Raw genomic sequence first — 26,908 nt, 5'->3', positions numbered from 1 at the left:
ACATTTCATTGAATGAAAAAAAAAAAAAAACACTTCCGTCACATGGTTACTACCGGGGAATGATGGGACGCTGTTCTGTTTCTGGTGTGAAATCGCCCTCTGTGATGAGCATGGAAGAAAAATAAAGGTTTGAGGACATCATATCTCCGTTTTACTTAGAGGTATATCTAATCTGTCTTTGATTCTCGCAATAAATACATTTTCTAGCTTACACACAGTGAAAACATACATGCAGTCAATGGAGGAAAATAACAACCCTCAAAGTCAACGGCAAAGCTGAACCTTAGGGCCACACCTGCTGGTGGATAGAGCGAAGTGTCAATGAACTTTCGACAGGTTTCGTTTTAATAAATTGCTTCCTTGCCGCCAGTGCGAAGACATGTTCGGGGCAGCAGTGTAATATTGACTGTTAGCTAGCTTCTAATGTGTTCTCGTTATTGACCCTGTACCCGTTGTTGTTACGAAACTGTTTTGAAGGAAAGAATTTTCGAGCGATTCATGCTTTTTCCTTCTAAACATTTTCTTTCAGAAGTAACAACAGCATTCTCGAAACACATTACACATGAATGGAGGTGTTTGTTTGTCTTGCTCGCGCACTGCACATAATGTGAATGAATAGGGTTTCCTTCCACGTTATTTCGCAAAAGTCAAAAGGCGTCCTCTGGTGTTTGGTTGCAGACTGCAATGTGGCAGTGGTCTCGGGACTGATTAACATTAAGCTTCGAGTTCCTTAGTGCGAACCCTTGCCCTAATGTCTGTATTGTAAACACTGAATGTTTACGTATTTTTAAGTATTAGGTTATAGATATGTATACATGGGTCATTAAATAGCTATTGATTTCCATAGCGACAAATATTGTTATGTAATGAAGTGTAATAGTTGCTTCCTTAATTGCGATTGTATTCCTTAATACGTGGAAAACTATCCGTGGACATTATAAAGGTAAGGTAGTAACTGATATCATTATCAGCCTTTTGCTGTGTGTTGATCCTCTTCATCCAAGCTGATCCATTTCAACCACTTGTTGCAGCAGTGTCTCTGTGCGCTCCCCTCCTTAGCAAATTAACATGACTTTTGATTGACGTGCGTGCGTGTGAAATGGTTTCGTGAGTTGCACATGATATAGGTTATGGTCGTTTTATAACGTGTTGGCATATAACATTTTGGCATGTAACATTTTAAATTAGGCATAGCCTACCCTACAAGTTGTTAGGCTACAACAGTCCCCCCACATTCCAGAACTCCAGTGTGTGTGTGTGTGTAGCGGATGGGTAGCACTGATGGCCCCAACCAACTCCTGTCCCTGCCTGGTTTGACTGCACAATTATCATAATAGCACAACGATGGCCGTAAAGTTTCTTTTCTCCAGCAAATCTCAAGCCAAACTGCGTGGTCCCATGATTTTGCTTGAAATATTGATGATTTTAAAATAATTGCATCGGATTCGCGGTGTAGGCCTACATGCAGGGATGGATTACTGCACGGACCTACCGGGCCCAGGGGCCCAAGGGGACAGGGGGCCCTGAAGCCCAAGCCTTTGCATGGAATCATTGCCTCAATATTAACAAATCAGGATGTAGGCTATGAATCTGATTGAATTTAGTATTGGCCATCCCCAAAATGGACCAGAATACAGGAAATCATATCAAACAAATTAAAAAATGTCATAATCCGCCCATGCCTACACGTTAAGTGCGGAAATTTCACACACAAATTTTTCTCATTTTCGCACCGTAATTTTGTGCCGTATCTGGTGCGTACCGGCCTTATAGTTGGCAGGTTGCTTCCTTAATTGCTGCAACTTATTTGATAAGTTATATAAATTATAAATTATAAATTATATGATTGGGTTTAATTTTTTCTAGATGAAAGACCTTACAGATGGGGGTAAGTCGACTTGATGTGCTTTATAGAAGGCTTCTCCTGACCAAGCTTTTCATCCAAGGATGGGGAAAGCCAGAGGACCTAAAAAGGTATGTGAAGACAGGTAGATATATTAGGCTAGTCAATTACAAAAGTGACCCCCACCCCCTTGTTATGCATCAAAACAAAGCTACTGGGATAATGTCATAACTGGCTGACAAAAATGCAGTGTGCGTGCAAAATGTATACTGACATATTTGTTTGATATTTGGTAAGTTGTAAGTCTTGAATTTCCCCTTGGGGATCAATAAAGTATCTACTGTATCTATCTATCTATCTTTCTATCTATCTATCTATCTAAGTCTCTCTCCTCAGGGCCACTACGTGACAGTGTTGTAACCTTCAAGTTATGCTATGTTTTTCCCCCCCACTTCTACTCTAAGAATATTTGAGTTCAGGAAAATTATTGGTGACCGAGAGAGGTGTAGGCACCTGGTGCCCAAGGACTATCCTGTTTACATTGATAAGGTAAAACTACTTCCCTCTATCCTGTTTACATTGATAAGGTAAAACTACTTCCCTCTATCCTGTTTACATTGATAAGGTAAAACTACTTCCCTCTATCCTGTTTACATTGATAAGGTAAAACTACTTCCCTCTATCCTGTCTACATTGATAAGGTAAAACTACTTCCCTCTATCCTGTTTACATTGATACGGTAAAACTACTTCTCTCCTTCCTCAGTAAAACTGTTTTCTTGTTGTTCAGATAGTGGTCCAGATCAAGTGCAGAGGTTGTGCATATAATGTACATATGTAAAGTACACTGAGAATTTGTAATAAAGTTTCTCTTTTGCAGTATTACAGTTGCATGTGTATAGCACTTAATGGAGAACTCTGGCCATTTGTCACTTGGATCTCTGTCTCTTGAGGTCACAGAGTACTGTCAGTACGGGAAAAAAAAATCGGTTATGTGTAGCTCAAGTTGCTGCAGCCAACAGCTAGAGTAACCAGGCAGCTACAGTGCTACTCTCTGGGGGCCAGCGTCTTTAAAATCATGAAACATTTGAAAAACAGCCAGAGTTCTCCTTTAAATGATTTTTCATTGTAAAAAAATATCCTTTGTGCTTCAAGACACAACTCTGAAGCACTATTATATAGCTGTGCCATACTGAATAATCCACCACTAGTAACTGTTCTTTCTGCACCATTAGACATCTTTGCATCGTGAGATGTGTTTTTGCCCTTTACTGTATCAGTCATTGTTTGCAAGCAATGACTAAAAATATTTTTTAGAGCCATCATTTGCAAGCAGTATGTGAATGTTTATCATTGCGTACTTCCTCATCATGCTTGAATAATTAAAAGTCAGATGCTATTAAAAAAAAAACATGCAGATAAAGGTGCCCAGGACAATTATTTCTCTATGTGCACCGGCTACACAGGTAATCTCATTATGATTGGTTTTATGTTCCCAGGTAGAGGATGAATCCGACTGCAAAATTCACAATGGCCATTTTATATCACCCCTCGAGGAGATTGTGCCCGGTGTCTTGCCAACAGAGTCAATAAAAGCCAGGTATAGTTTCAGCTGGGTTATGAGGTGGACTGTGCTATGATGTGGATTGTACTATGAGGTGGACTGCATATTCTAGTAGAGCTCTCACTATGAGATTGTACGCCTGACCTTTGATCATTTTTATTTCAAGGTTCCAGTTTATAGTCCCCAAGAAATGGAAAAAGCACTACCCCGTGTGCATACACCTGGCAGGAACAGGTGACCACGTACGTTGACCAGACACCTAAACACAGATCCATACACACTTGAGGGAATGAATTGAAACAAAATAGTAAAAAATACGATGTTGGCGGATGATGTCTAGAAGAACCATAATGAGCACACCCTCTCGATTGAAATGATGCTATAGATAATTGAGTCAGTGTTGTTTCTGATTATATGTAGCAGTGATAAAATAATAATAACATGCTATTATATAAAAACACGTGGCCTTACTTCTGCGCTGTACCACTGATTGCCTCTCGGAGGACATTAAAGTTTTCCAAGTCAAAATTTAAATCCAAGTCAGCATGAAATACGTTAGAACGACAGAATGACTTCACAGTGGTGGTCGCAGATGATTGACATCCCCCCCCCCCCTTCTCTTGTGCAGTTCTACTGGAGGCGACGCACCCTCATGGCCCGGCCAATGATAAAGGAGGCAGGAATGGCATCTCTGCTTTTGGAGAACCCATACTATATCCCTCATCCTGTTTCAGGAACCTTTATCAGTGAGGTTTCATAACCTCTCCATTTGTACATTTGTTGGTTATGTTGTACTTGCTGTGAATCATATTTGTTTTGGAGAACTTCTCCACTAATTGAAATAGCTGTGGCTGTGGTGAGGGGGGGGGGGGGCATGTTGTCAGCAAAAATGTCAGCACAGATCGGACTGACTATACCAGTTGGTATTGTCAAAAAGAGACAGGTGTACCTGCCTACCAGGTAAATGAATGACTGTCTTCAAGAGTCTCTTGAAGAGCGGCCAAAATTGAGCATGACATGTATTAATTAATTTACATTAATGTATGAAATGTATGTGTTAAATATCCTCCATTGTGCCAAAACGCTGCTTTGTCAGACATATCCTTAACCTTGAACTGCACATGGATACAGGAAGCCGAAGGACCAGCTGTAAGTATCTTCATTCACTAGATATAGTTGACTGATGCTTAAATGCAACATTTACTGATAACCTACTGACTTACTGACCAATCACCATCTGCAGCCTATCAGCCTATGAACTGCAACGTCACTCATACATGCATTCTGATGAGTTGTGTTTGCTCTAAAAAAAAAAAAAAAAGACGCTCCAGCCTGAAGAATGTGTCCGACCTGTTTGTCATGGGAGGAGCGCTCATCCTGGAGTCGGCGGTGCTTCTCCACTGGCTGGAGAGGGAGGGCTACTGGCCGCTGGGCATGACGGGCATCTCCATGGGCGGCCACGTAAGTCCTCTTTGTCCCAGTCCTATTTATACAAACACCCCTGCGTGGATCGGACCGTCTGCAATGCTGACCCCTTAATCCACTAGTTCCAGTGAAGGCCATTTATAGCCACTTATAGCCACCACACCAATCTAATTCAGACGGCATGGATGATTTCATGAGAATGATGCAGGGCTGAGCTTTTACGTTGTTCTTTGCAAAAGTAAGTTAGCCTGCTGTTGTGGCCACTGGGTGTGCGGTTATGCTGGATTCAGTGCCAGTAGGAGGCCCTGCAGAGGAAGAGTCGACTTGTATCCAGGGGGGATAAAGGTCCATTGACCTACATACGACTGCCAGTGGCCTCTTAGACCACTCCACCCCCAGCACCTCCCCCTCGGCTCCGTCGGGCCTGGCCTGACCCGTCTGTAGTTTCCTGCTTGCACCATGTCCCCCCCCCCCCTGCTGCCTGGATATCAGTGGATATTGTGAAATGCTGACCTTGCCTTGTTTAACAAATTAATGTGTTCTGTGTCAAGGGTCTTGATATTGGCTATAGCTCTTTCAAATACCCCAGTTTAACACGAACTTTGATTTGACTTTTTACTGACATGATTTCACCTGTCTGTACAGATGGCGTCTTTGGCGGTGACTAACTGGCCCAAGCCCATTCCCCTGGTGCCATGCCTCTCCTGGACCACGGCCTCCAGTGTCTTCACCACAGTAAGAGCTAAGCTGTTAACACTGGGGGAAACCTAGCTAGTTATACTTTATTAGTCCTGTAGGAAGTTCCTGTAGTAGGAAGTTTGTTCTCTGCATTTTACCCATCCGGGGGTAGTGTATATTACTGAATTTGTACTACTACTGCTTGAATTGAAAGTATCTATCTATCTATCTATCTATCTATACACATTCATACACACACTTAAAGCAGTGAGCTCACTAGGAGCACACATACTCTCCTAGTCCAGAATATTGGACTCATAATAATAGTTGAGTTATCATGTTCAATTGAGAACATGCTATTGCGAACATGTCTACCAGTTTGTGGTTAGGGATTTCAGAGAACATTAACATTCATTTTATATGATGTTCCTTCTGTCCCTCTCCAGGGCGTTTTAAGCAAAGCTGTGAACTGGAGAGAACTGGAGAAGCAGTATGCCATGCACACAGTGTATGAGGAAGAGATCATAAGGTTGCTGGAGTATTGTGGGGTATGTGCACTGTATATTACTCACGAATGTTGTTACAGAAAACTTCTCTGAAAGTCTGTACAAATTTAGAACAAAAAGGCAGTTCGAGTGCAGTACAAATCCAGGTTGTATGGATTGCAAATCTATAATTAGAACAGTGATGACCTGATGCAAAGCCCTTTGTTATAGCAACTACAGCAGGTGTTGTCCACTGGAACGCACATTTGCGCACTCGGCATTAAGGGATTAAGTTAAATCCAGTTGTAAAACGGCAAATCCTTTTAAAGATTAACTTACGAGAAAATGTCTGGAGTCCAGCATGTTGTTGTTGTTGTTGTTGTTGTGTTTTGTCTTCCCACAACAGACCGATTCATTCAGGATGGGCCAGGACTTTGTGAAGTTCTCCCCGGGCAGCATTGACACACTGTCTGATCTGGACTTCTCCCACGAGCTGCTGGGCCTGGACCACCAACAGCAGTCCCAGCAGCAGCAGCAGGTGGGCCTGGGCTCCTCGGCTGTGCGCTCGCAGGCAGGAGGTGGCGGTGGAGGAAGTGAGCGTGTGGCCGGAGGGGAGGCGGCGGCGGCGGCAGCGGAGCGCGAGCGCCTGGACCACATGCTGTCGGCAGTGAGCAGCAGTGGGCCGCACCTGGAGATGCTCCACGCCAAGAGCATCTCGCGCGCTGCCAGCCGGAGGGGGGGTCAGGGGGGGATGGGCCAGCGCCAGTCGCTCCAGAGGGAGTCGCTCTACTTCATGAAGGGAGTCATGGACGAGTGCACCCACATCGCCAACTTCTCAGGTAGGGCTCGCTAAGTACTATGTAAAAAAAACACAGTTTTTTTGCTCTGCTATTTGTGTCTGAGTGTTTGTGCGTATATATGTGTGGGTGTATGTGTGGATGTGGATGGTGTGGGGTAGTCACATTTGGTCTCATCTATGGTGTTATGCATGTAAGGCACAAACGTGTATTTTAAACACTTAGCTTTAATGCACAGCTCGTACATATGACCTAGAATGTTTGAAAAATGTGACCAGCAGTCTTTTAGACTTCCTACCTCTTATAACAACCTCATATTTAGAATACCTGTTCTAGAATGTTTAGAGTACCTCTTTAGAACCTTAAGGCAGCAGGTGCTCATTGGACCCTTGGTCTGTTTGCAGTCCCGGTGGACCCCAGCCTGATCATCATTGTGCTGGCCAAGGAGGATGCGTATATCCCCCGCACCGGCGTGAGGAGTCTGCAGGAGATCTGGCCTGACTGTGAGGTTCGCTATCTCAATGGTGGCCACATCAGCGCTTATCTCTTCAAACAGCGACTTTTTAGGTAAATAAGTCAGATCCAGATACCTTCACAGAATCGACTTGTGCTGATTTTACCACTTCGTTGTAGGAATGTAATAATAAAAAAAAATCAGTTTGTCTTACAATTGTGGTTGAAGAGCATGGCGGTGTTGTTTTATTATGACTAACTACAGGATTGTGTTATTTTCATTTTCTCCAGGCAAGCTATTTATGATGCCTTCGACCGGTTTCTTCAAAAGTATTCCAGTCATGAGAAGTGAGTTTTAACAAGCATGCTCTTAACTCAAAAGTATAATGTGTGTACAGTGAAGAACATGGAGAACTTTTGATGACATGAGCTCTAGACACAGACGAGCCCTGAAGGAATCCTCATTCGATGGGACAGACGCTGTGTGCTATGAGCAGCACCAGTGAATATTTACAAACAAAAAAGTAGCATTTATATGAAAACATCCATCCAGACAGTTCATTTCATCCCTAATGCCAATCCACAACTTGTGCTAACTTTGTGTTTTCACTGTTCTTTTTTTCAATACCATACCTCCTTATCACGGTTGCCTTCCACTGTGTTTAGTACCTTGACTGAAACTACTGGGAATTGCAGGGAAAGTTTTTTTTTAAATAAAAGTATTGTATTTTTGGATAAAGATAAATGGTGCCTCACAATGACTGTTAAACAAGAAGGTTCCTGCTTATTCTGTCCCACTCTTTTGGCCCAGTAAGTTTTCTGTTGCCATCACATTTAACCCTTGTGTTGCCATGTTTTGATGGGTAAAAAATACTACTACTGCCAAATAGTTGTTCATGAAAGAAAGTGTATTTTACAAACAAGTTCTACTTAATATCTAGAGTATTAATAGATGTTTATACTTACAATTTAAAGACATACCCTTTGTCATATTTACTGTTGGACCCAAAGATAAAATATTCCTAAAGCACATTTAAATGGCATTCATTTGTTTCCTGTTTCTTCACTCTAAAATAAAAACGAAATGAAATAAAGCCCAGCTGTATTGAGTGAGATTTTTTATTTTATTTTATCATAGGCATTATTCAGAGCGAATTGTTTCCATTATGTAGACACATCAGTGAAACTGGAGTTAATATTACTTAACATTATTATGTTGTACTGTGCATTTGCCTAAAATATTGCATGAGTCTCCTCTGTGCACAATTGTGTATGACAGACTGTTCAGTCTATGGTGTATGATAGCTTACGACATTGTGACGTGGTGTGTGAGTATTAGTAAATGTGAACAGTTTGTAATTTTTGCTCCCCAGGTTATTATGCAACATGATTTAGTGTGCACGGGGATAATGGTGACATGTAGGGTAGGGAACAGCAAGGCGGAAACGGAAATACTCATGTGACGTTTTGTTATGTGCACCAGCTGATCTGGCAATCAAGGCGATCTTGCTAACAACATCAGCCAGCAACTCTGGGAAAGCTACCGCGCCCTGTCACCTTAGCACTCTTTGTTGGTAACCTACTGCAGAAAGAAGACTACTGAATTTTGGCGACATGCCCCTTGGGTGAAGATTCTGGTCTCGTACCCTCCATGGATTCAGTTTTGCGTACAAGGCCATAACTAAGTGGCCTACTACGTTGTTCCGTTTGCTTAGCCAGCTGAATAGCCTTGGGGGACTGCAACATTACTTAACAACAACTAAAACATATTGGTGAAAATGATGGATACCTAAAGAATTGTCAAATGGCCCCGGAGTTATCCGTGGCGTCCTATGTCGCCATAGAATCAGTCCCGAGGGGAATGTCTTCGTGAAGAAAATAAGCTATCCTAGCTAACTCGCTGGACTAGTTTCAGCAGGTACACAGCTAGTGACAGAAGACAGGCAAACCGTCGAGACATACTAACCTAATGCGAGGTTAGGCTACTCGGTCGCAACGGATTCATCCTACCAGATATTCAATAAGTAGCCTATTCCTCAAAAAGGGTAAAATGTGGTTAAAACTGTTCTTCCTACTTCTGTACTTTCTGGTGCTGTTTGTTTTGGCACGTTTTTTTGAAGCCATAGTATGGTATGAAACGGGCATTTTTGCTACTCAACTCGTGGACCCTGTCACGTTGAGTTTTAAAAAGTTGAAAACCATCCTGGAATGTCGGGGATTGGGATACTCGGGCTTGGCAGAGAAGAAGGATGTCAGAGAACTGGTTGAAAAGTCAGGTAAGTCCTTTCAGCTATTGAGAAATAACTGGCATCTGATCTCAATACAGGTTTATTCACTATTAGGCTACTGATAAATCCTTTTTATGAGTACTTGACAATAACCTTAAAAATCGAACATATTTCTACAAAATTATTTGTTGAAAAATGTTAGGTATTATCTGGCTACAAATGTGCATGTTAAATTTGTTTGTTTAATGCAGGTGATTTGATGCAAGGGGAACTGTATTCTGCTCTTAAAAATGAGAAAGAGCAGCCTGGGACAGACTCGAGCACTACATTCAGCGGGGAGATGCACTTTTATGAACTGGTGGAAGATACTAAAGATGGGATATGGTTGGTCCAAGTAAGTGTTTCTGTCATTAATTTAGCTTATTTTGCATTCCAAGTTCACATACATTCACAATCAGTCTAGTCTATGCAATATAAGAAACTACATTAGTGGTGTTTTGTGTGTGGAAATGAGAACTCAAAAATGTTTTTTATTTTTATTTTTTATTTTTAATCTAGGTAATCGCTCAAGGCAGGGATCCACTCTTGAGCAAAGCCAACTGGGGTAAAATGATTCAGAAAGTGTCACAATTTGGAATCCGCACTGGCACTTTCAACTGCTCAAGTGACTCAAGGTGAGAGATTCTTAGTGTCGGAGTTATAGATAGAAAATGTCTTTGTATGAATATTTTAAATGGCAGCATTTGAAAGGCGACAAATACAGACATTACAAAGTAGGTAAATACAAAATCAAATGAATAAAGCAACTCAAAATGTCCACTAAAATTACAATATGTTGTGGCAGGATGATGCAAAGGTAACTTGCAAGTGTTTACACACTGGTGTTTGTGTAATACACATTTTCTTTGAGAATTTAATATTTGAGTTACATGAATAGAAAACCTATTTGCCCTCTGTCTAAGTGCAAAGATTCTAGAGTGCTACACATTCTGTAGATGGAGCCACAAAATACCTGGTTAACAAGAATGCGAGGCTGAAAGATTAATGGAATTGAACTAATGCCACTTGCAAATTAAAAAGGCTGCAATGAATAGTCAACATAATATATTTTTTAAATTTGTGTCGTCCTGGTGTGACATACGTCATCGTCAATCAGAGATTCCATGCTAACTAATCAGATGTGGCCCATCTTAAAGGCGCTCTAAGCGATACAACTCGTTTTTCAGGCTAAAACATTTTATCTCACTTACTGCAAACATCACCTAACCAACCGCTAGCTGTCTGTGTCCTGAATACACTGTAAAAAAACGCGATCTCTGTGGATAGTCCAGGCTCCAAAAATGGCAACAAAAACAACCTGGGTAAACCTAGCCCATAAAAACATAACAAACTGTTCCAGCAAATCACCGACGAGATGCACGTTTAGGAGAGTTTCAATTGCACGGGAGCAGCATGGGAGGGAGGGGGAGGAAGTAGCGAGCTAGCTCTCTGTTTTGTTTGAAAGTCAACAGAAGTGACATTACCCAGCATCGCTTAGAGCAACTTTAAAGCAATATTTGGAAGTAATTAGCAGTATTATTTTTGTTTCATCATTGGATTTGTAGGTAGAGCATATTTTGATGTCGTCTCAATTGGTAATGCTTCAAAACATTTTAAATGTATTATTTACTGAATCTTGAACTGAAGCTTCACTTTTATCGCTAATGAAATCGCAATCATAATATCTATAGGTAAAATTGCAATTAGATATTTTCCTCAAATCGCTTAGCCCTAGTGAGACTGTTCATGCGTAATATGTTTCTTACTGTAGCCATTGCACCAACTCACATGAAGGTATTTCTTTTTTCTCCCAGATACTGCCGTAAGCGTGGCTGGATGAAGTCCACGCTGATCATGTCTGTGCCACAGACGTCGGCCTCCAAGGGCAAGGTCATGCTGAAGGAGTACAGCGGGCGGCGCATCGAGACCGAGCACATCTTCAAGTGGATGACGGCACACGTGGCCTCGCGCATCAAAACCATTCACGTCTCGCGGCAGCTGGAGGACGACTGGTACCAGCGGGACAAGCACGCGGTCAAGATGTTCCTCTTCGCCAAGCTCGACCAGCCGCCGGCCTTCTTCTCAGCGCTCAGCGTCAAGTTCACGGGCCGCATCGAGTTCATCTTCGTAGATGTGCGAAACTGGGACAACACCAGCTGCCTGGAGGAGACAGGCGTGACGCAGACACCCTCCTATGTCCTCAAGACACCCGAGGGCATCTATAGGTACGGCAACAGCACCGGGGAGTTCATGTCTCTGCACGCCATGGACACCTTCCTGCGCTCGGTGCAGCCCGAGGTCAACGATCTATTTGTCCTCAGCCTGGTCATGGTCAACCTCATGGCCTGGATGGACCTTTTCATCACGCAGGGAGCAACCATCAAGCGCTTCGTGGTGCTCATTAGCACTTTAGGGACTTACAACTCGCTTCTCATCATCTCCTGGCTGCCCATCCTGGGCTTCCTGCAGCTGCCGTACCTGGAGAACTTCTACGAGTACAGCCTGAAGCTGCTGCGCTACGCGGACACCACCACCATTGCCTCCTGGGTGAGGGCGGACTGGACCTTCTACTCCTCGCACCCGGCGCTCTTCCTCAGCACCTACCTGGCGCACGGGCTCCTGATCGACTACTTCGAGAAGAAGCGCCGGTGCGGCCGCGAAGACCAAAACGCCAACAACCTGGAGTGGCTGACCAGTCTGTGGGACTGGTACACTAGCTACCTGGTGCACCCCATCGCCTCCTTCCAGACGTTTCCCAACGAGTCCGACTGGGAGGACGACCCCAACTTCCTCCTGGAGAGACTCGCCTTTCCTGACCTCTGGCTGCGTCCCCTCGTCCCCATCGACTACATCAAACACCTGCCCACCTGGGGGTTCAAGTGCTCACAGGTCAGCACTACAGATAACAACGCGGACTCAAAAAGTAATAGGGTACAAACGAGTGGGTTTAACAGAGACCCAGGTGAACAAGGCAGTGATGCGGACAGTCCATGTGTAAGTGACAACTGTAGGAAGACGGCCGAGTCATGGTCCGGTGGAGAGGCTCAGGATGACAGATCTCTCCCCTGGCCTGATGACATGCTCCCCTGCACCGAGTGCGTCGTGTGTCTGGAAAACTTCGAAGTCGACTGCCTAGTCATGGGGCTGCCATGTGGTCATGTTTTCCACCAGCAATGCATTGTGGTCTGGCTTGCGGGAGGAAGGCACTGTTGTCCAGTCTGCAGATGGCCGTCATACAAGAAGAAGCCGTTGAGACCGGCCCATGGAGCAGACTTGCAAGAACAAGAGTAACGGTCACATCCCTTCTCCCATCACCTGCTTCCCTCACCTAACTTATATAAGTGCTTGATGTGTCCATTGTTAGTCTCTACTCTTTTGTTGTTGTTTGTTTTCTTTTATGTTTCCATTGGCTTGAGCCTACACGCATTTAGGGGTATATGAGTTGCAATGGGTAATATAATCCTCACATCATTATTAGCATTGATAATTGTCAAAAAAATAACAATGGAATAGGACTTCTTAACCATATTGAGATCTGATTTGCCTTGTTCGTAATAGATAATAGATTTGATCTGCATTGCAGCTATAATCGTAAAAATGTCAACATGTGAATGCCTCTTTGCAATGGCTTGCTTCATTATTGACATGAAGCAACCTTCTTTACAATGATATGATCCTCCTCCCACTTCTCATAAGACTCAAAAATGCAGGTGAAGGTTTCACAAAAGTCCACCTATATGCTCCATTGATGAGCAGAATTTAATGTTTAAAAAGTGTGTTTAAAAAGTTTGTCAAAAATATGTAAATGTTACAATTTGAAATCAAGTTACTTGATGGAAGGTATTCCTGTCTGACATCTTGAAGGGGTTAGTAGTTGGTCAGTTTATAATGGAAATTGAAAAAAAAAAAACAGGATATATACAAACAGATATTTATCTCCAGGCATGTTGTTTTGATATTTATTGAAAAGCAAAAACTCTAAAGCAACAACTGCAATTTTGACATGTCTTAAGATGCTGAAAAGTTTCCATTAAAAAAGCTTGCACAAGACAATACCAAATTACAGAATAATAAACTAGCCTATAATGTTGATGCTGTCTTGGTAGGAGTACACATTAATGGACAGTTTGGATTGGATTAACCCTGATAAAACTGGGTCCTGCTCACTTCCGATGTAATCTGAATCAGAATAGGTTATGAAGAGAGAACTGTAATGTTCATTGAAATAAAATTTATTTTCACCTGGATTTTGTGGAAATGTTCCCAAATACATTATTGTGCCTGTTATTTTTAGTATGGTTGTCACTCTTTGGTTCATCTACAATAATTATACAAAGCTGGGGACACTGATGCCCCAAATTGCTGATAACAGATTGTGGGTTTTATTGTTGCCATCATTAGGCCCACCTATATCACCAGACCAGAGATCCATGGCCAGTTATGCACAGGTTTATAAATTGGTGTATGATGATGATTTTTCTAAGCATAACCCTATGACGTAACCTTCATACTAACGTGGATCCTCCTGTGCTTGTCAACATAATGGATTTATCTTAACAACGTTTCTAATCTAGAATAGACGCGAATAAAAATAATATCACATTAGGGGTTAAAGGCCACTATCTCAAAACTACAGTGGGCCTAGGCTACTTTGAAATAACATAGCCTACAAGACCTTCGGTGTTCATCACCATGTTCATCACGTACATCTTAAACTATGAACTTGTGACGTAATTTTTCGCAGTTGGGCGTGCCTAGGACGCATGCGCTCCTTTTCTGTCACTCGGCTAAACGGTGGTAGGGGAAATCTGCTGTGTTGGGGGCACGACAGCATATGAGGTGTATTATCTTATAATGTTATAGTGATCGGAACCTCCTTCAGTTCCTTGAAACTACGACGCTAAGGGAGTAACGACCACAATGCTGCGTGTCTGTTTGAAAGGGGCAAATGCAGCAGCTCGGGTAAGAACTGTGTGGCAAGCACTGACTAGCATGCTAACCAAACGTTACTAGCCACACTGAGAACGGTCATCCAGTGACCCATTCACAGGCCTAATTTAGTTACCTGTTGTCAGTCAAGGGAAGCTGTTATTATCGCTGAAGGTCGTTAATAATTAGTTGTGGGACAACATTGCATGCAAGATATAAGTAAAAGGTTGTACTCGTGTAATATTGTATTTGTTTGAGGTTAAGCGGCTTGCTATTGCCACCTTACGTAAAGTGCGTACTTTCGTAGTGGAAAGAGGAGGATCCATCAGGTGGTATAAAATGGTTAGCAAATGAAAAGACGGATCTCATGAGCGGCATGATATTGCACCAATGTCTGTCCTGATAGAAAGAATAGCTACGTAAAATGCAGCGGTTTGTGCGTGATTCATATTTTCTGTCATTCACTCATGCCTTTAACAGTTGGTTTCTGAGTTAACAACCAAGCAATCCTTTTTTCTGATTGCATATATGCACAGTTTGCAGAATATACATAACATTTCATACCAACCAGACTGATTTGTGATTTTTTAAAGAGAGCGGGATGTTTGTATAGTTCCCATGAGGAGGACGTGACCTTGTCGGTGAAAAAGTTCGCGAAGTTCCTTTCGAAGCTAACCTTTCCCATAAATGTGGCCCGACCTAGGCATTATGTAAACTTTTCGACATTTTTTCTTTACTCTGGACGGCGGTTTTTGTCAAGGGCCGAACGCCTAGCAAAGCTAACATTAGCATATGCCACGGGTAACGTTAGCCAATGTTAAAATTATGCTCGGTCTGCATTCTGTTGTCCATTTTTTACGTTGATACTCAAGATAAGTTATCACTAACTGTCTAAATAAACCTACAAGGCTATCTAACGTTACCGTATCACATCTAACCATCGTGAACAGCATCATTTTCGGGGCTCCCAAATCTCATTGGGAAACTCCATAATCTTTTACTGATGACATCTCGACAAATGTAACATGGATACAATTTAATTTATCGCCATATAATATCCGTTTTGTCAGAATAACATAGGAGCAGTGGAAGCCTTGTAGCCTTAGCATGTAGCCCACTGAAACCTGATTGGAAAATATTTAATACTTCTCATGGTCCTATGGAAATGTAATGACAGTTGTCTGTTGGTAATGACACGTCCTCTGTGTTTCCCTCCTAGCAATGTCTCTGTGGGAAAGTGGCCGCCCACCCCTTGCAGCACTGTCGTCGGTACACCTCAGCAGGAGACTCCGGGTAAGCTATGTGCAAACGGGAGACCCTCAAGGATGGGGACGGGAACAGCTTGTACTTTGCGTGTTGTTAAAGGTTACTGTATGTGATTGTGTTGGCTGAGTAAGGTGAAGTTACTTCTAATTAGTCTTGTTAGATGCTCATTGTTTGATTTTTAGGTGGGAGAACTTTGTGGTTATTGATATTGGTGTACGCAAATTAACAGATTATTTGTTTATTTGTATGTTTTGTTTACAGAGTATCTGCAGGCAAAATTGTGGCTGCCAGCCTTCTCACAGTGGGCGGTGGGCTTGGTGGTACAATCCTCTATGCCAATTGGGACCCCAAATTCCGGTCCAATGTGGAGAAAACGGTTCCTTATTCTGACCAGGTGTTTGGGATGACCATAGGTCCCCCTCCACCTCCACCTGTCATCCCTATTCCAAAGAAACCGGTAAGATTCCAGTCACAGAGGTAGTATCTTGATGTATACCTGTAATGCATTGTGTATTGTCTTTAGATTTTTCTATACCATTAGAGAGGCACCGTAGCCGAAACTGAATTTCTTGTGTGCTTTAGCACGCTTACTTACTCGGCCAATAAAATAAAATAAAATAATATCAGAAGAATAAAAGAAGAATTGTATTTGCTGCATTGCATTATGCAGACCTAAAGAATTGTGTTAGTGGTATGTTAAATCATGGTTTGACCAAACTACCAACACCAGTCAGATTGGATAGAGGATGAGGTCTAATGCTTGTCCTGGAGTCAGCAACACAGCTGTATGTCACAAGGGCACATTGTTTTCTTGGGTTTTTACACTGTTTGTACAAATGTCCTGGCAGGCAAAAGTAGAACCCCTGCAGATCTCTTCGGTGTCTGAAGCCACTAAGGAATCAAAGCAGCCGAAGAAGGAGAAGAAAGCCAAGGAGGCTGCCGCCCCTGAGAAGCCTCCTGCGGTGGAGGAGACCGCGGCCCCCTCTCCTCCTCCACCACCTCCACAAACAATTGAGGGTGAGCACACTAGGGAAACGCTCAGTGGTCATCCATGTAAGCAACGTCTAGTAGCCAGTGGAAGTGTAGTTGACGTAGTTGCAGGGATGTCAATCGCAGAACTGGAAAATATACGAAAAGATGTCCAGAGCAATTGTTAAAAAAAATTTAATTTTTGTAAAAGTTCAACTTCAACTGATGCACAATGGTCATTCAATGTGCTTTTGTTGTGGTTGGGGCCATGGAAAAGTCATGGAAGATTTAGGCTAGTTGGTTTGATAGTTGGGAGTTTTGTAAGTTGATTCCTCAGTGATGAAGTGGTCATGGAGAGTCATGTGAAGGCAGGATAAGGCTTTGTTTAGCTGTTGAGCCAAACCGAGGAAGATCCAGTGACATGTCCTAGGGCTGTACTATGGTTGTTGTATTTCATATTTCTAGCATTTTGTATTATCAATGAACATCACTCTTGTGGACTTTCTTCAACTGGAGGTTCAGGAGAAAATGTTTCACTGTCACTCACTGATCTTGGAAGCCAGACACACAAGGCAAACCTGATCTGGCTGAAGCTTGTCAGGCTGCAGGCGCACACTTGGTTTGTTTAAGTCTCCTGATTGATGGGTTCTGCTGGGCTGGGTGTGTTTCTGCTAGAGATCCTACAGGCAGGAGGGAATGATGACTGCTGTTACTATACACTATACACTCTACAGTGATCTTATTCATGCAAGCCAATGTATAAGAAGACTTGAGCCATTCTTCACTCTTTAAATCTTGTTTTATACAGATTATAAGTTCTTCCTCGAAATCAGCCTATCCTATTAATTCCTCATACTTGTCCCCAGCTGTATTTTATTAATCTGCATGATTATTTTTTTCTACCACGAGTTTGTGCTTCAGTAAAACTGCTTCTATCGGGTTGAGAAGTTCTTTATAATTTCAGGTCAGCCATGTTCGTACGAAGATAGGCCAAATTGCTGTCTCATGAAAGGCATTCCTTCACCCTTTCATTCAGTGGTGTTGAAGTCTGTGGCTCTAATAATGAGTCAGCTAACTGAGTGATAAAGAAGTGATAAAAAAGACATTCAAACATAACAGGAACCTGGAGACTGATATGTTGCTTTTCAAAAGGGTGGGGTTCAGTTCACACCTCAGATAACATTTTGCAGTGGTTCTGCCGTTGTGCACGTCAGTTTTAGCCTTCCCCACTGCAACCTGTGTCAGCGTGCGCAAGGTTCCGTTCCGCTCTTGACGCTCCCGCTGTGTTGCAGAGGCCTCCGCCGAGGCGGCCCACATCCTCTCTGCCATAGGCGAGGTGCCCTCTGTGCCCGCCCCGGGCACCAGCGACCAGGCTCCGGCTGAAGCAGCGCCACCCGCTGCCCCTCCAGCAGAGGCTTCAGGTCTGTGATGCGACCTCTGACCGCACGCTGACCTCTTCTCGACCTTTCACTTTTGCCCTTCGCCACTCACTACCCTTTGCAGGAACAGCCTCCAGCTCCAAACACGTTTTAAAAAACCGGCTTCACAGACAAGGATGTGAAGTCCCTCAGGTTCAACATTACATCTTTACTACACAGTCAAATTAGCTGGAAATGTTATCATTACTTGTAGAGTCTTCATGGACTACATGAAATATGAACTTGTGGGCTTAATTGGCACGTTGTTACTGCTCTGAAATGGAGCTTGAATCCTTATCTGTGGATGCCAGCACAAGCGTGTTTTGGGTTGTGACAAGATTAATCTCGTCTGATCTGGAGTTGCTGAACTGCAAAGGGCACTCACTGTGTTGCGCACTTAGCTGCGTCTCTCTCTCTCTCTCTCTCGCTCTTTTTCTCTCTCTCTCTCGCTCTCGCTCTCTCTCGCTCTCTCTCAGCATGTGGCCTCAAATCCATCCTTATCACGGTCATCAGCTAGCCGGATTTCTCACTCCCTGCACAACTGTCCTGTCGCATGCGCTCCTTGTGTCTCTTCCAGGGACACGTCGGCTCACCCTCCTCTGTGTTTTGTCTGGTCTGGTGCATGGGTGTGATTGCCCTTCACTGTGCTTGGAGAAACAACACTACAAAAACACCCTCTGCTCATTCCCCACCATCACTAACATGGAGGTGCCTGCAAGTTCACGCATTAACACACATCTCACACAGTGTGCATCGTATCTAAGTGTGCATTATGTCAGTTCATTTTCGATTGTGTGTGTGTCTGTGTGTGTGTGCTGTAATGTATAAGTGGTCATGGGACATGGATGGCACTGGCTTTATGCTGGGAACACTGGATATGGGTGTGTACCAGTGATTTGACTGGTTGTGCAACCGCAAGTGGTTGTGTGTGTTTGTGAAAGCATGTGGATAAAGCATACTAGTGTTTGTCCGTACTCAGTGTCCTGGCTTACACACTCACAGGTAGGGTGTGTGAAACAGGAGGATGAACTGAGAGTGTGTGTGTGTGTGTCTGTGTGTGTGTCCGTAGCAGGGGAATGTCACGAGTGTGCACATCATGAGCCTGCACTGAAAGAACGGCCAGCTGAGGAGGTGACCGCACTCCTGGCTGCAAAGGATAAGGCAGAGCAAGACACCCTGGCCTGTATGTGTCCAATATACACTCTCATACACACACACACACACACGCGCACTCTCATACACACACCCTCATACGCACACACCCTGGCCTGTATGTGTCCAATATACTCTCTCATACACACACCCTCATACACACACCCTGGCCTGTATGTGTCCAATATACTCTCTCATACACACACACTCTCACACACACACACTCACACACACACACATACACACACACTCTCATACACACACACATACCCTGGCCTGTAGGTGTCCAATACACTCTCTCTTACACACACACACATACTCTCATACACACACACACTCTCATACACACACACACACTCTCATACACACACTCTCATACACACACACACACTCTCATACACACACACACTCTCATACACACACACTCACATACGCCATTGGCTGTTCAGTAGCTGAGCACACATGCACCAGCATATGTACAATATTACACTTATGCACATATACTCAAAGCCTACACACTAAGAGATGCACAATACATGCCACTTTTCTGCATATATTCTTTTTGGGTGTCCCAGTACACACACACACACACACACAAACACCTTCACATATCACAGGTGTTGGCGTTGCGTCCACTGCATTGGTGGTTTTGTAATTCTGCATTTGTGTTCAAGCCTCCCTCTACTCACCCTCTCTGATCAGTCTCTGTGTGCTCTCTAACTTCCTGTGTCCTCTTTGGACTCTGCTGCTGAACTGGCCCTCTGCTCTGTGCCTCTGCATGGCCTCTTAGCCTGGTGCTGAAGTAGCCTCAGGTTTGCAGCCTTGCTCCGTGGTCTTATCTGTCTGTGTGCCCCCCCCTCCCAACCCCCATGTCCAGCTCTCTCCAGCACTCTGGACGAGACTCTGGGCAGCTCCGCTAACGTCACGATGGCCGCCATCGGAGCCCAGGAGGCGGCTCTCTCGGCAATCGCCGTCCACACCCAGAAGCTGAAGGAGGCCATGGATGCAGAGGTGAGGCCCGGCACTCAACAGCCACCACACAGTGTCCTGATGAGACCTTAGCATTCCGTATTAAATAAGAGGGGGGGGGGGTATATTCATCCTTTTTTGTGTTGCCGCTGAGAACAGACCAATGCTGAGGGTAGTTGTGAGGTGGTAGTGGAGGTGGTGAGGGGTTGTTGGGGTATTTTTAGAAGCCCTGCAGTGGACAGTTGGGGGGACTGAAGATATGGTGTCCAACTGGCCCTTTAAGTGCTCAGAGGGTGCTGAGTGAGAGGGCAAGTCAACAGGGCAGCCATCTGTACAAAGCCAGCGCAGTCCAGATAATGTCCTCGCTTATCAGGCTCCTTTCAGGAAGTCCCCAGAGCTTCTGAGCTAGTCCTAAAAAGAGTCTTGTGCTGTTCTCTCTGTGTGGAGTATTTCCAGGCAGTGGCAAGGGTTCCTGTCTAAAATGTCAAATGTCACAAGTGTCACATTCTCACAGCACATGTTTGAAAAAAACCCCACCTCATAACCCTTCATAAAGATGCTAACGTTTAGCTAGTGGGAGAGGTTTTATGTGCCTGGAATGAGACGTGTCTTCATGCGTGTGCGTGTGTGTGTGTTGTCTTTGTCAGGGCGCCCCGGATAAGAAGTCTGCCCAGTGGAGGGCGCTAGAGGAGGCCCTGGACCAACGCAGCCGGTCTGTGGACGAGGCAGGAGCCGCCCTCCTCAGAGCCAAGTGAGTCACAGAGATGCCACACCACACACTGGTCTTATCTCACACACCGTAGGAAACAAACAGTTTCTCTGTTGGGAGATGCCAAACTGAAGCAAAGCCATGCAGTAGTGGGGCTCAGATATCTAAAGCCCATTGTTTGGAAAGTTCAGCTTTGCAAGAGGTTGATGCAGTGGTTTATTAATGAGATGTTATGTAAGGGATAATGTATAGAACGCCAGTCATTATTGGGAAAATAAGTCCCTTCAGGGCGAAACAAGACCCCTCCGCTGCGCGTCGGGGTCCGGTTCGCCCTGTCGGGACTTATTTTCCCAATAATGACCGGCGTTCTAGACATAATCCCGCTTATAACACGGCTACTTGCCAAAACGAAATAATAAACTCCCCACGATATGACTTTAGCCTACATAGCCTAGCCTATTTGTTACCGTTCATCGTGGCATTTGCTGAGAAACAAATAGTTCGCAACAACACACGCTGAACTTGAATCAAACATTCTTTAGAACACAGCTGATCAACCGTCTGCTTTCACTTTTGAATGAAGTTCCAGTCCGTGCGTAGTGATATGAAAGACGTATCAGAAGCACAAAACCTGTTGCCATTGACAGCGGTAATTACATGAAATTATTTTACCGTAGAACTTTGGGAAATCCCATTCAAGCCAATGGAGCGTTCTACTTGCCTTGTCAAGAGCCGTGTAATAAATGAGGGTAATGTGCCATCACTCTGTGTGTGTGTGTGTGTGATAGAGATGAGCTGGAGAAGCTGAAAGCAGTGATCAATGCTGCCAAGGACTCCAAAATCGACGCAGCACGACCCCAGGTGTTGGCCGCGGAGGAGAATCTGCACAACATGATTGTAGACCTGGACAAAGTGGTGGGCAAGGTACCGTATGCCAGTGGTTTTCAAAGTGGGGGCCGGGGCCGCGAGGGGATACCAGGGGGGCCTCAGCAAGTTGGAGGGAAAAATAAAAAGCAAGAAATAAATACATTTGAAACATTTAAAATATACTATGAGGGTTGTTATACAATGCCATTATAATAATGTGACGCATATCTGAACATATTTCCCATGATAATGACTGGGAATAATAGTAGAGTGATGGCTCTCATATAGCAGAAAGCCCCAAATAAATTTTTTACACACTGTATGCTCCATCGCGTTGTGGCTAAAATAATTATTAGGATTAGCTTAATGTATTTTTACATTTGCCGTAGTATTGTCGATGGGTTTAATTAATAAAACATCAAGGGGGTCCCTGGCCAGAACCTAGTGGTATTTGGGGGGCCTTGTCGTGGAAAAGTTTGGGAACCCCTGCCGTAGGCCATCCTCTCATCCCCACCATCTCCCTGGCTTGCTCACTCTCTTCACCTCTTACCTTCATGCTCTCTCTTTCTCTTTTTCCTGACCACTTTATCTCTCCTCACCTTGTGCTCCTCTTTCCCTTTCTCTCTCTCTCTCTCTCTCTCTCTCTCTCTCTCTCTCTCTCTCTCTCTCTCTCTCTCTCTCTCTCTCTCTCTCTCTCTCTGTCTCTGTCACGCTCGCGCTGACTCTCTCTCTCTCACCTGAAAAAGCTTGTTTAAGTAATGAGCTCCAATTTCTATCCAGGGATGTTAATCCCTCTTATTAACATTGATGGATTTACAGTTGATACCTTATCAAGCAGAAGGTGCTTATGCACAGCCAGAAAAGACACCTATTCTCCCATTAAAGGCAAAAGTGTAAAATGCTTGGCCTGCTACCCTGGTCTTCTGTGTTGTGTAACAAATCCTTAGGCAATATAATCTCCTGAAGAATGCCTAGTCATATGTGAGGTTTCAACTGCACATCATGCTTCATAGCTCATGTTGCACAAGTGTGTTTGGACTATTGCCTATACTGTACACTAAGTATATCTTATATCTACACGTGCTGTTGTAATCCGCAGGTCCAGGCTGCCCAGTCGGAGGCAAAGATCGTCTCCCAGTACAGCGAGCTGGTGAACGAAGCCAAGGAGCAGTTCCAGAAGGAGCTGGACAGCATCACACCAGAGATTAAAGCCAGCTGGAAAGGACTTGGTAAACACACACACACACACACACACACACACACGACAGCTGTCAAGAGCTCCTCATATTGTAATACACAGGTAGTCTTGGCAAGCGTTTATCAGGGGTTTCATGTCACATGCTAGCATGCGCTTTAAGTTGATAATAACATTAAAGTAATTGGAATGAGACTCGTTGGCCCTGACAGGAGGCTGGGCTGCTGGGCCTGAAGAGGAAACTGCACATGGGTGTTACATAGATGCAAATCCCCTGCAGTGCAAACACAGATAAAATGTGTGGTTGTGGGCTAAGTCATGTCAAGCCGTATGCTGAAATGCAGGACATAAACTATATTCTAAGTATCATGTATGTATGTATGTATGTATGTATGCATGCATGTGTATGTGTAAAATATATATATATATATATATATATATATATATATAAATAAATAAATAAATAAATAAATAAATAAATGAATGAATATATATGAGTGGCGAAGAGGAGACCGGGTCCAGCTGAAATTTGTGTCCTTCCTTCTGAAAGCCCTTCCAGTTTCCCATGAACCTCTACAGTTAACCTCTGACCCTCCTTCCGACCTTCCTCCTCCTCCTCCCCCCCCTTCCCCCCTCCCCCTCCTCCCACTGCCCTCAGCAGGCAAGCTGAGCACGGACGACCTGAACTCTCTGATCGCGCACGCGCACCGCCGCATCGACCAGCTGAACCGCGAGCTGGCGGAGCAGCGCGTGCGCGAGCAGATCCACATCGAGACGGCGCTGGAGCAGCAGAAGCTGGAGCACCAGAAGGCCCTGGAGCAGGCCGTGGTCACCGCCCTCGAGCACAACCGCGAGGAGATGCGCCTGGAGCAGCAGAAGAAGGTGCGGCAGCAGCAGCAGCTTTACGGCTTTTGTGTTGGCCTACATTGTGCTGGAACTTTCCTTCAGCTTTCAAGTGCCTTGTATAAATGTGACGAAGGTGCTATCAGGGTTCCCACGGGTCATGGAATTTTGGAAAGTCTATTCCAGACATGGAAAGTCAGGGAATTTTATCATTTTTGGGACAAAGTCATGGAATATCAGGAAATTTTGTTGTAGCAGTTTAAAATGTACTTGCCGAAAATAATCCATTAATTCAAATATTTTGAATTTGAGAATTGGAGTATATCTGGTTATTCGCTTCACTGCTTGCTTGAGTAGCCCAAATTTATTTATTCAATGCCCTTTTATTCAAAAGTAAAAGATTCTTGAATGCTACGCGGCTGCTCTGAAATCATTGGTCAGTATATTGTACAATTTATGATATAAAGTTAGTCATGGAAATTCAGGTGTTTTGTCAGGCAATGTCAGGGAAAAGTCATGGAATATTATTATTGTTATCACTTGTAATATTCATAGTATTTGTAGTAGTAAAACGGTGACTGTGGTTTAAGCTGCTGTAGCTCAGTGTGTGTGTGTTGATGTACCTGTAGGTGGAGGAGGTGCGTGAGGTGATGGAGGCGGAGATGCGCACGCAGCTGCGTAGGCAAGCGGCCGCACACACAGACCACCTGCGCGACGTGCTCAAGGTGCAGGAACAGGAGCTGCGCTCGGAGGCTGATGAGGTGAGGAGACACGCACACACACGCACACACAGACACACACATGCACACACACACACAGTCTTCCACTAATTCTCTATAACCCTTATGCTCCATAATTTACAAATGTATATATTTACATAATTTGTCATAGAATCTGGTAACACAAAATGACTCAAACATCCAAAGCCTCAAACGTTCACAAAAGCGCCACTCATATACAATACACCACACTCCGTAGTATTTCTGTTATTTCATCTGCTTGTTTGTTTCTGGCTCTCACTCAGACCCTGAAGAATAAGATGCAGGAGCAGGAGACACACTACCGGCGAATGACCCAGGAGCAACTGGACGCCTTCACCCTGGACATGAACGCAGCCTACGCCAGACTCAAGGGCATGGAGGAGTCCATCGACAGTGAGTCACACACACACACACCCACACCCACGCGCATGCAGCTCTGCCCTGATAGATGGTCAGACTGGACCGGTGATCTAGTGTCAGGGATAGTGTCAAGTGGAGTGCATTAGGAAGGGAAGGAGGATTAACTAATAAAAGTCTATCTGGCCACCAAATAATATAACATATATTATATCAAAACATCTTCATAAAACTAATATAAAATAATAGAAATGTAATGGTTATTTGAATTTAAGGACCTTGTTAATTCTCAGTTTCCAAATTTGTAAGTAAAGTATGACAGGGCCACCCTGGAGCAGATTAGTGGATTCTGCATAACAGTGTAGGCACCCTATTTTCATAGGCTTTAGGGCAATGGCACCCTATTTTCATAGGGCTTAGGGCTATGGCAGCCTATTTTCATAGGCTTTAGGGCAATGGCACCCTATTTTCATAGGCCTTAGGGCTATGGCAGCCTATTTTCATAGGCCTTAGGGCAATGGGGTCCCCTGCATGTTCGTAAGCTTCATAGGCCTTAGGGCCTTGGGTCCCCCGCTTGTTCGTGAGCTTTCTCTTTCCCACTGCCTCTAGGTCATGTGATCGCTGAGGAGGAAGCTCGCAAGGCGCACCAGCTGTGGCTGTCCGTGGAGGCCCTCAACTACACCCTCCGCACGGCCGGCGCCGACGCGCCCACCGAGCCCCTGGAGTCGGCCGCGGCCGCCGTGCGCGAGAGCTGCTCCGACAACGAGTTCGCCCAGGCGCTGGCGTCGGCTCTCCCCGCCGAGTCGCTGAAGCGCGGCGTCTACAGCGAGGCGTCCCTGCGCGCGCGCTTCAGCGACGTGCGCCACCTGGCCCGCCGCGTGGCCCTCATCGACGAGACGCGCAACAGCCTGTACCAGTACTTCCTGTCCTACCTGCAGGCCGTGCTGCTCATGGAGCCCCAGCAGGTGGCGCCCCCTGCCAGCCTGAACGTCGACGACCTGGACACGTTCAAGCTGCTGTCCTACGCCTGCTACAGCATGGAGCGCGGCGACCTGGAGCTGGCCGCCAAGCTGCTCAACCAGCTGCGGGGCGAGCCGAGGCGCGTGGCCCAGGACTGGCTCAACGAGGCCCGGCTCACGCTGGAGACGCGGCAGGCCGTCAGCCTGCTCTCGGCCTACGCCAACGCCGTCGGCCTGGGAACCACCCAGGCTCCCTGAGCACGCCACGCCGGAAGGCACCAGAGCTAGCCGGGTAGACGGGGGGAGAGAGTGTCCAACGGGAGACGACGTGAGCTGTATATTTTACAAGTGCCGAGACTCTGGCCCCAGGTCGCCACGGGAAACGCCTTGATGCATCTGTGCCCCTCCTGCTCTCCTGAGATTTTTTTTATTTTTTATTTAAGAGTCAACGGAACGATATCAGTCAGAAGTCCCGAAGCACTTTTTTTTTGTTTTGTTTTCATGTTTTCCAACAAAGTGGCATTAGCCTGCAAATCTAAAAAATTGGTAACGTCATGGCCTACCTATCACTCGAAACTCTCGGAATGAGAACAAAGTGTTCTGAATGTTTAACTGTACCTCATATGCATAAATGAATTTCAAGAGTTAGCCATTGTACGGAGAGAACAAAAGAAAACCACTCCCTCTGTATATAAGAAAGCACCCATTCACCGATTAACTTTGGAGTGAGAGCTTAGCAGATAGATGGGCCGTCCCGCTCACACGAGCTAGGTTTAACGCGTATGACTTAACACTAGCTATGTTCACCGTTTCAAGCCCACAAATGTAAGGTTGTTGTTCAATTTGATGTTAATTCTTTTCTGGTCAAGCAACTGGCTAGATATTCAGTAAGGATCCTGATTGTCCATGTTTGTCATGCTACAATTCTCCCTAGTAATATTGGATACTAATAATAAATCATGGATGTTGTGAAAATCGTGATTCTTATTGCCTTCTTTAAAAC

At 44.7% G+C, this 26,908-nt stretch overlaps 3 protein-coding genes across 8 annotated transcripts; all 3 read left to right on the top strand.

Moving 5' to 3' along the window:
* The first annotated feature begins 39 nt into the window (after positions 1-39).
* Positions 40-8,338, top strand: abhd18 (abhydrolase domain containing 18). Its single transcript, XM_076291829.1, has 13 exons — positions 40-127; positions 1,867-1,974; positions 2,308-2,392; positions 3,342-3,442; positions 3,573-3,648; positions 4,035-4,119; positions 4,528-4,555; positions 4,729-4,867; positions 5,477-5,566; positions 5,956-6,057; positions 6,401-6,833; positions 7,196-7,358; positions 7,536-8,338. The coding sequence occupies exons 2-13, from the start codon at positions 1,883-1,885 to the stop codon at positions 7,594-7,596; spliced, it is 1,455 nt and encodes a 484-aa protein (XP_076147944.1). The 5' UTR covers positions 40-127; positions 1,867-1,882; the 3' UTR covers positions 7,597-8,338.
* A 389-nt stretch (positions 8,339-8,727) lies between these two features.
* Positions 8,728-13,781, top strand: rnf103 (ring finger protein 103). The gene is made up of 4 exons (XM_076291819.1): positions 8,728-9,520; positions 9,724-9,866; positions 10,031-10,146; positions 11,326-13,781. The coding sequence occupies exons 1-4, from the start codon at positions 9,295-9,297 to the stop codon at positions 12,800-12,802; spliced, it is 1,962 nt and encodes a 653-aa protein (XP_076147934.1). The 5' UTR covers positions 8,728-9,294; the 3' UTR covers positions 12,803-13,781.
* A 499-nt stretch (positions 13,782-14,280) lies between these two features.
* Positions 14,281-26,880, top strand: immt (inner membrane protein, mitochondrial (mitofilin)). 6 transcript variants are annotated; one of them, XM_076291812.1, is made up of 14 exons: positions 14,281-14,473; positions 15,660-15,733; positions 15,968-16,163; positions 16,555-16,723; positions 17,968-18,096; positions 19,166-19,276; positions 20,123-20,256; positions 20,862-20,965; positions 21,712-21,847; positions 22,890-23,019; positions 23,644-23,867; positions 24,458-24,589; positions 24,853-24,982; positions 25,556-26,880. In XM_076291812.1, exons 1-14 carry the CDS (start codon positions 14,432-14,434, stop codon positions 26,161-26,163), a joined length of 2,319 nt encoding a protein of 772 aa, XP_076147927.1. In that variant the 5' UTR covers positions 14,281-14,431; the 3' UTR covers positions 26,164-26,880. The 6 variants fall into 6 exon arrangements, with proteins under 6 accessions (XP_076147927.1, XP_076147928.1, XP_076147925.1 ...); XM_076291813.1 differs by having other exon boundaries at positions 19,163-19,276; positions 23,647-23,867; XM_076291810.1 differs by having other exon boundaries at positions 19,163-19,276.
* The last annotated feature ends 28 nt before the right edge of the window (positions 26,881-26,908 follow it).

The sequence above is a fragment of the Alosa pseudoharengus genome, unplaced genomic scaffold, assembly GCF_046254945.1.
Source record: "Alosa pseudoharengus isolate Yale_2024_CS ecotype anadromous, Long Island Sound unplaced genomic scaffold, YU_APseudo_1.1 YU_APseudo_1.1_scf_19, whole genome shotgun sequence".
Lineage (NCBI taxonomy): Eukaryota > Metazoa > Chordata > Actinopteri > Clupeiformes > Clupeidae > Alosa > Alosa pseudoharengus.
This window is presented reverse-complemented; position numbering and strand designations above follow the sequence as displayed.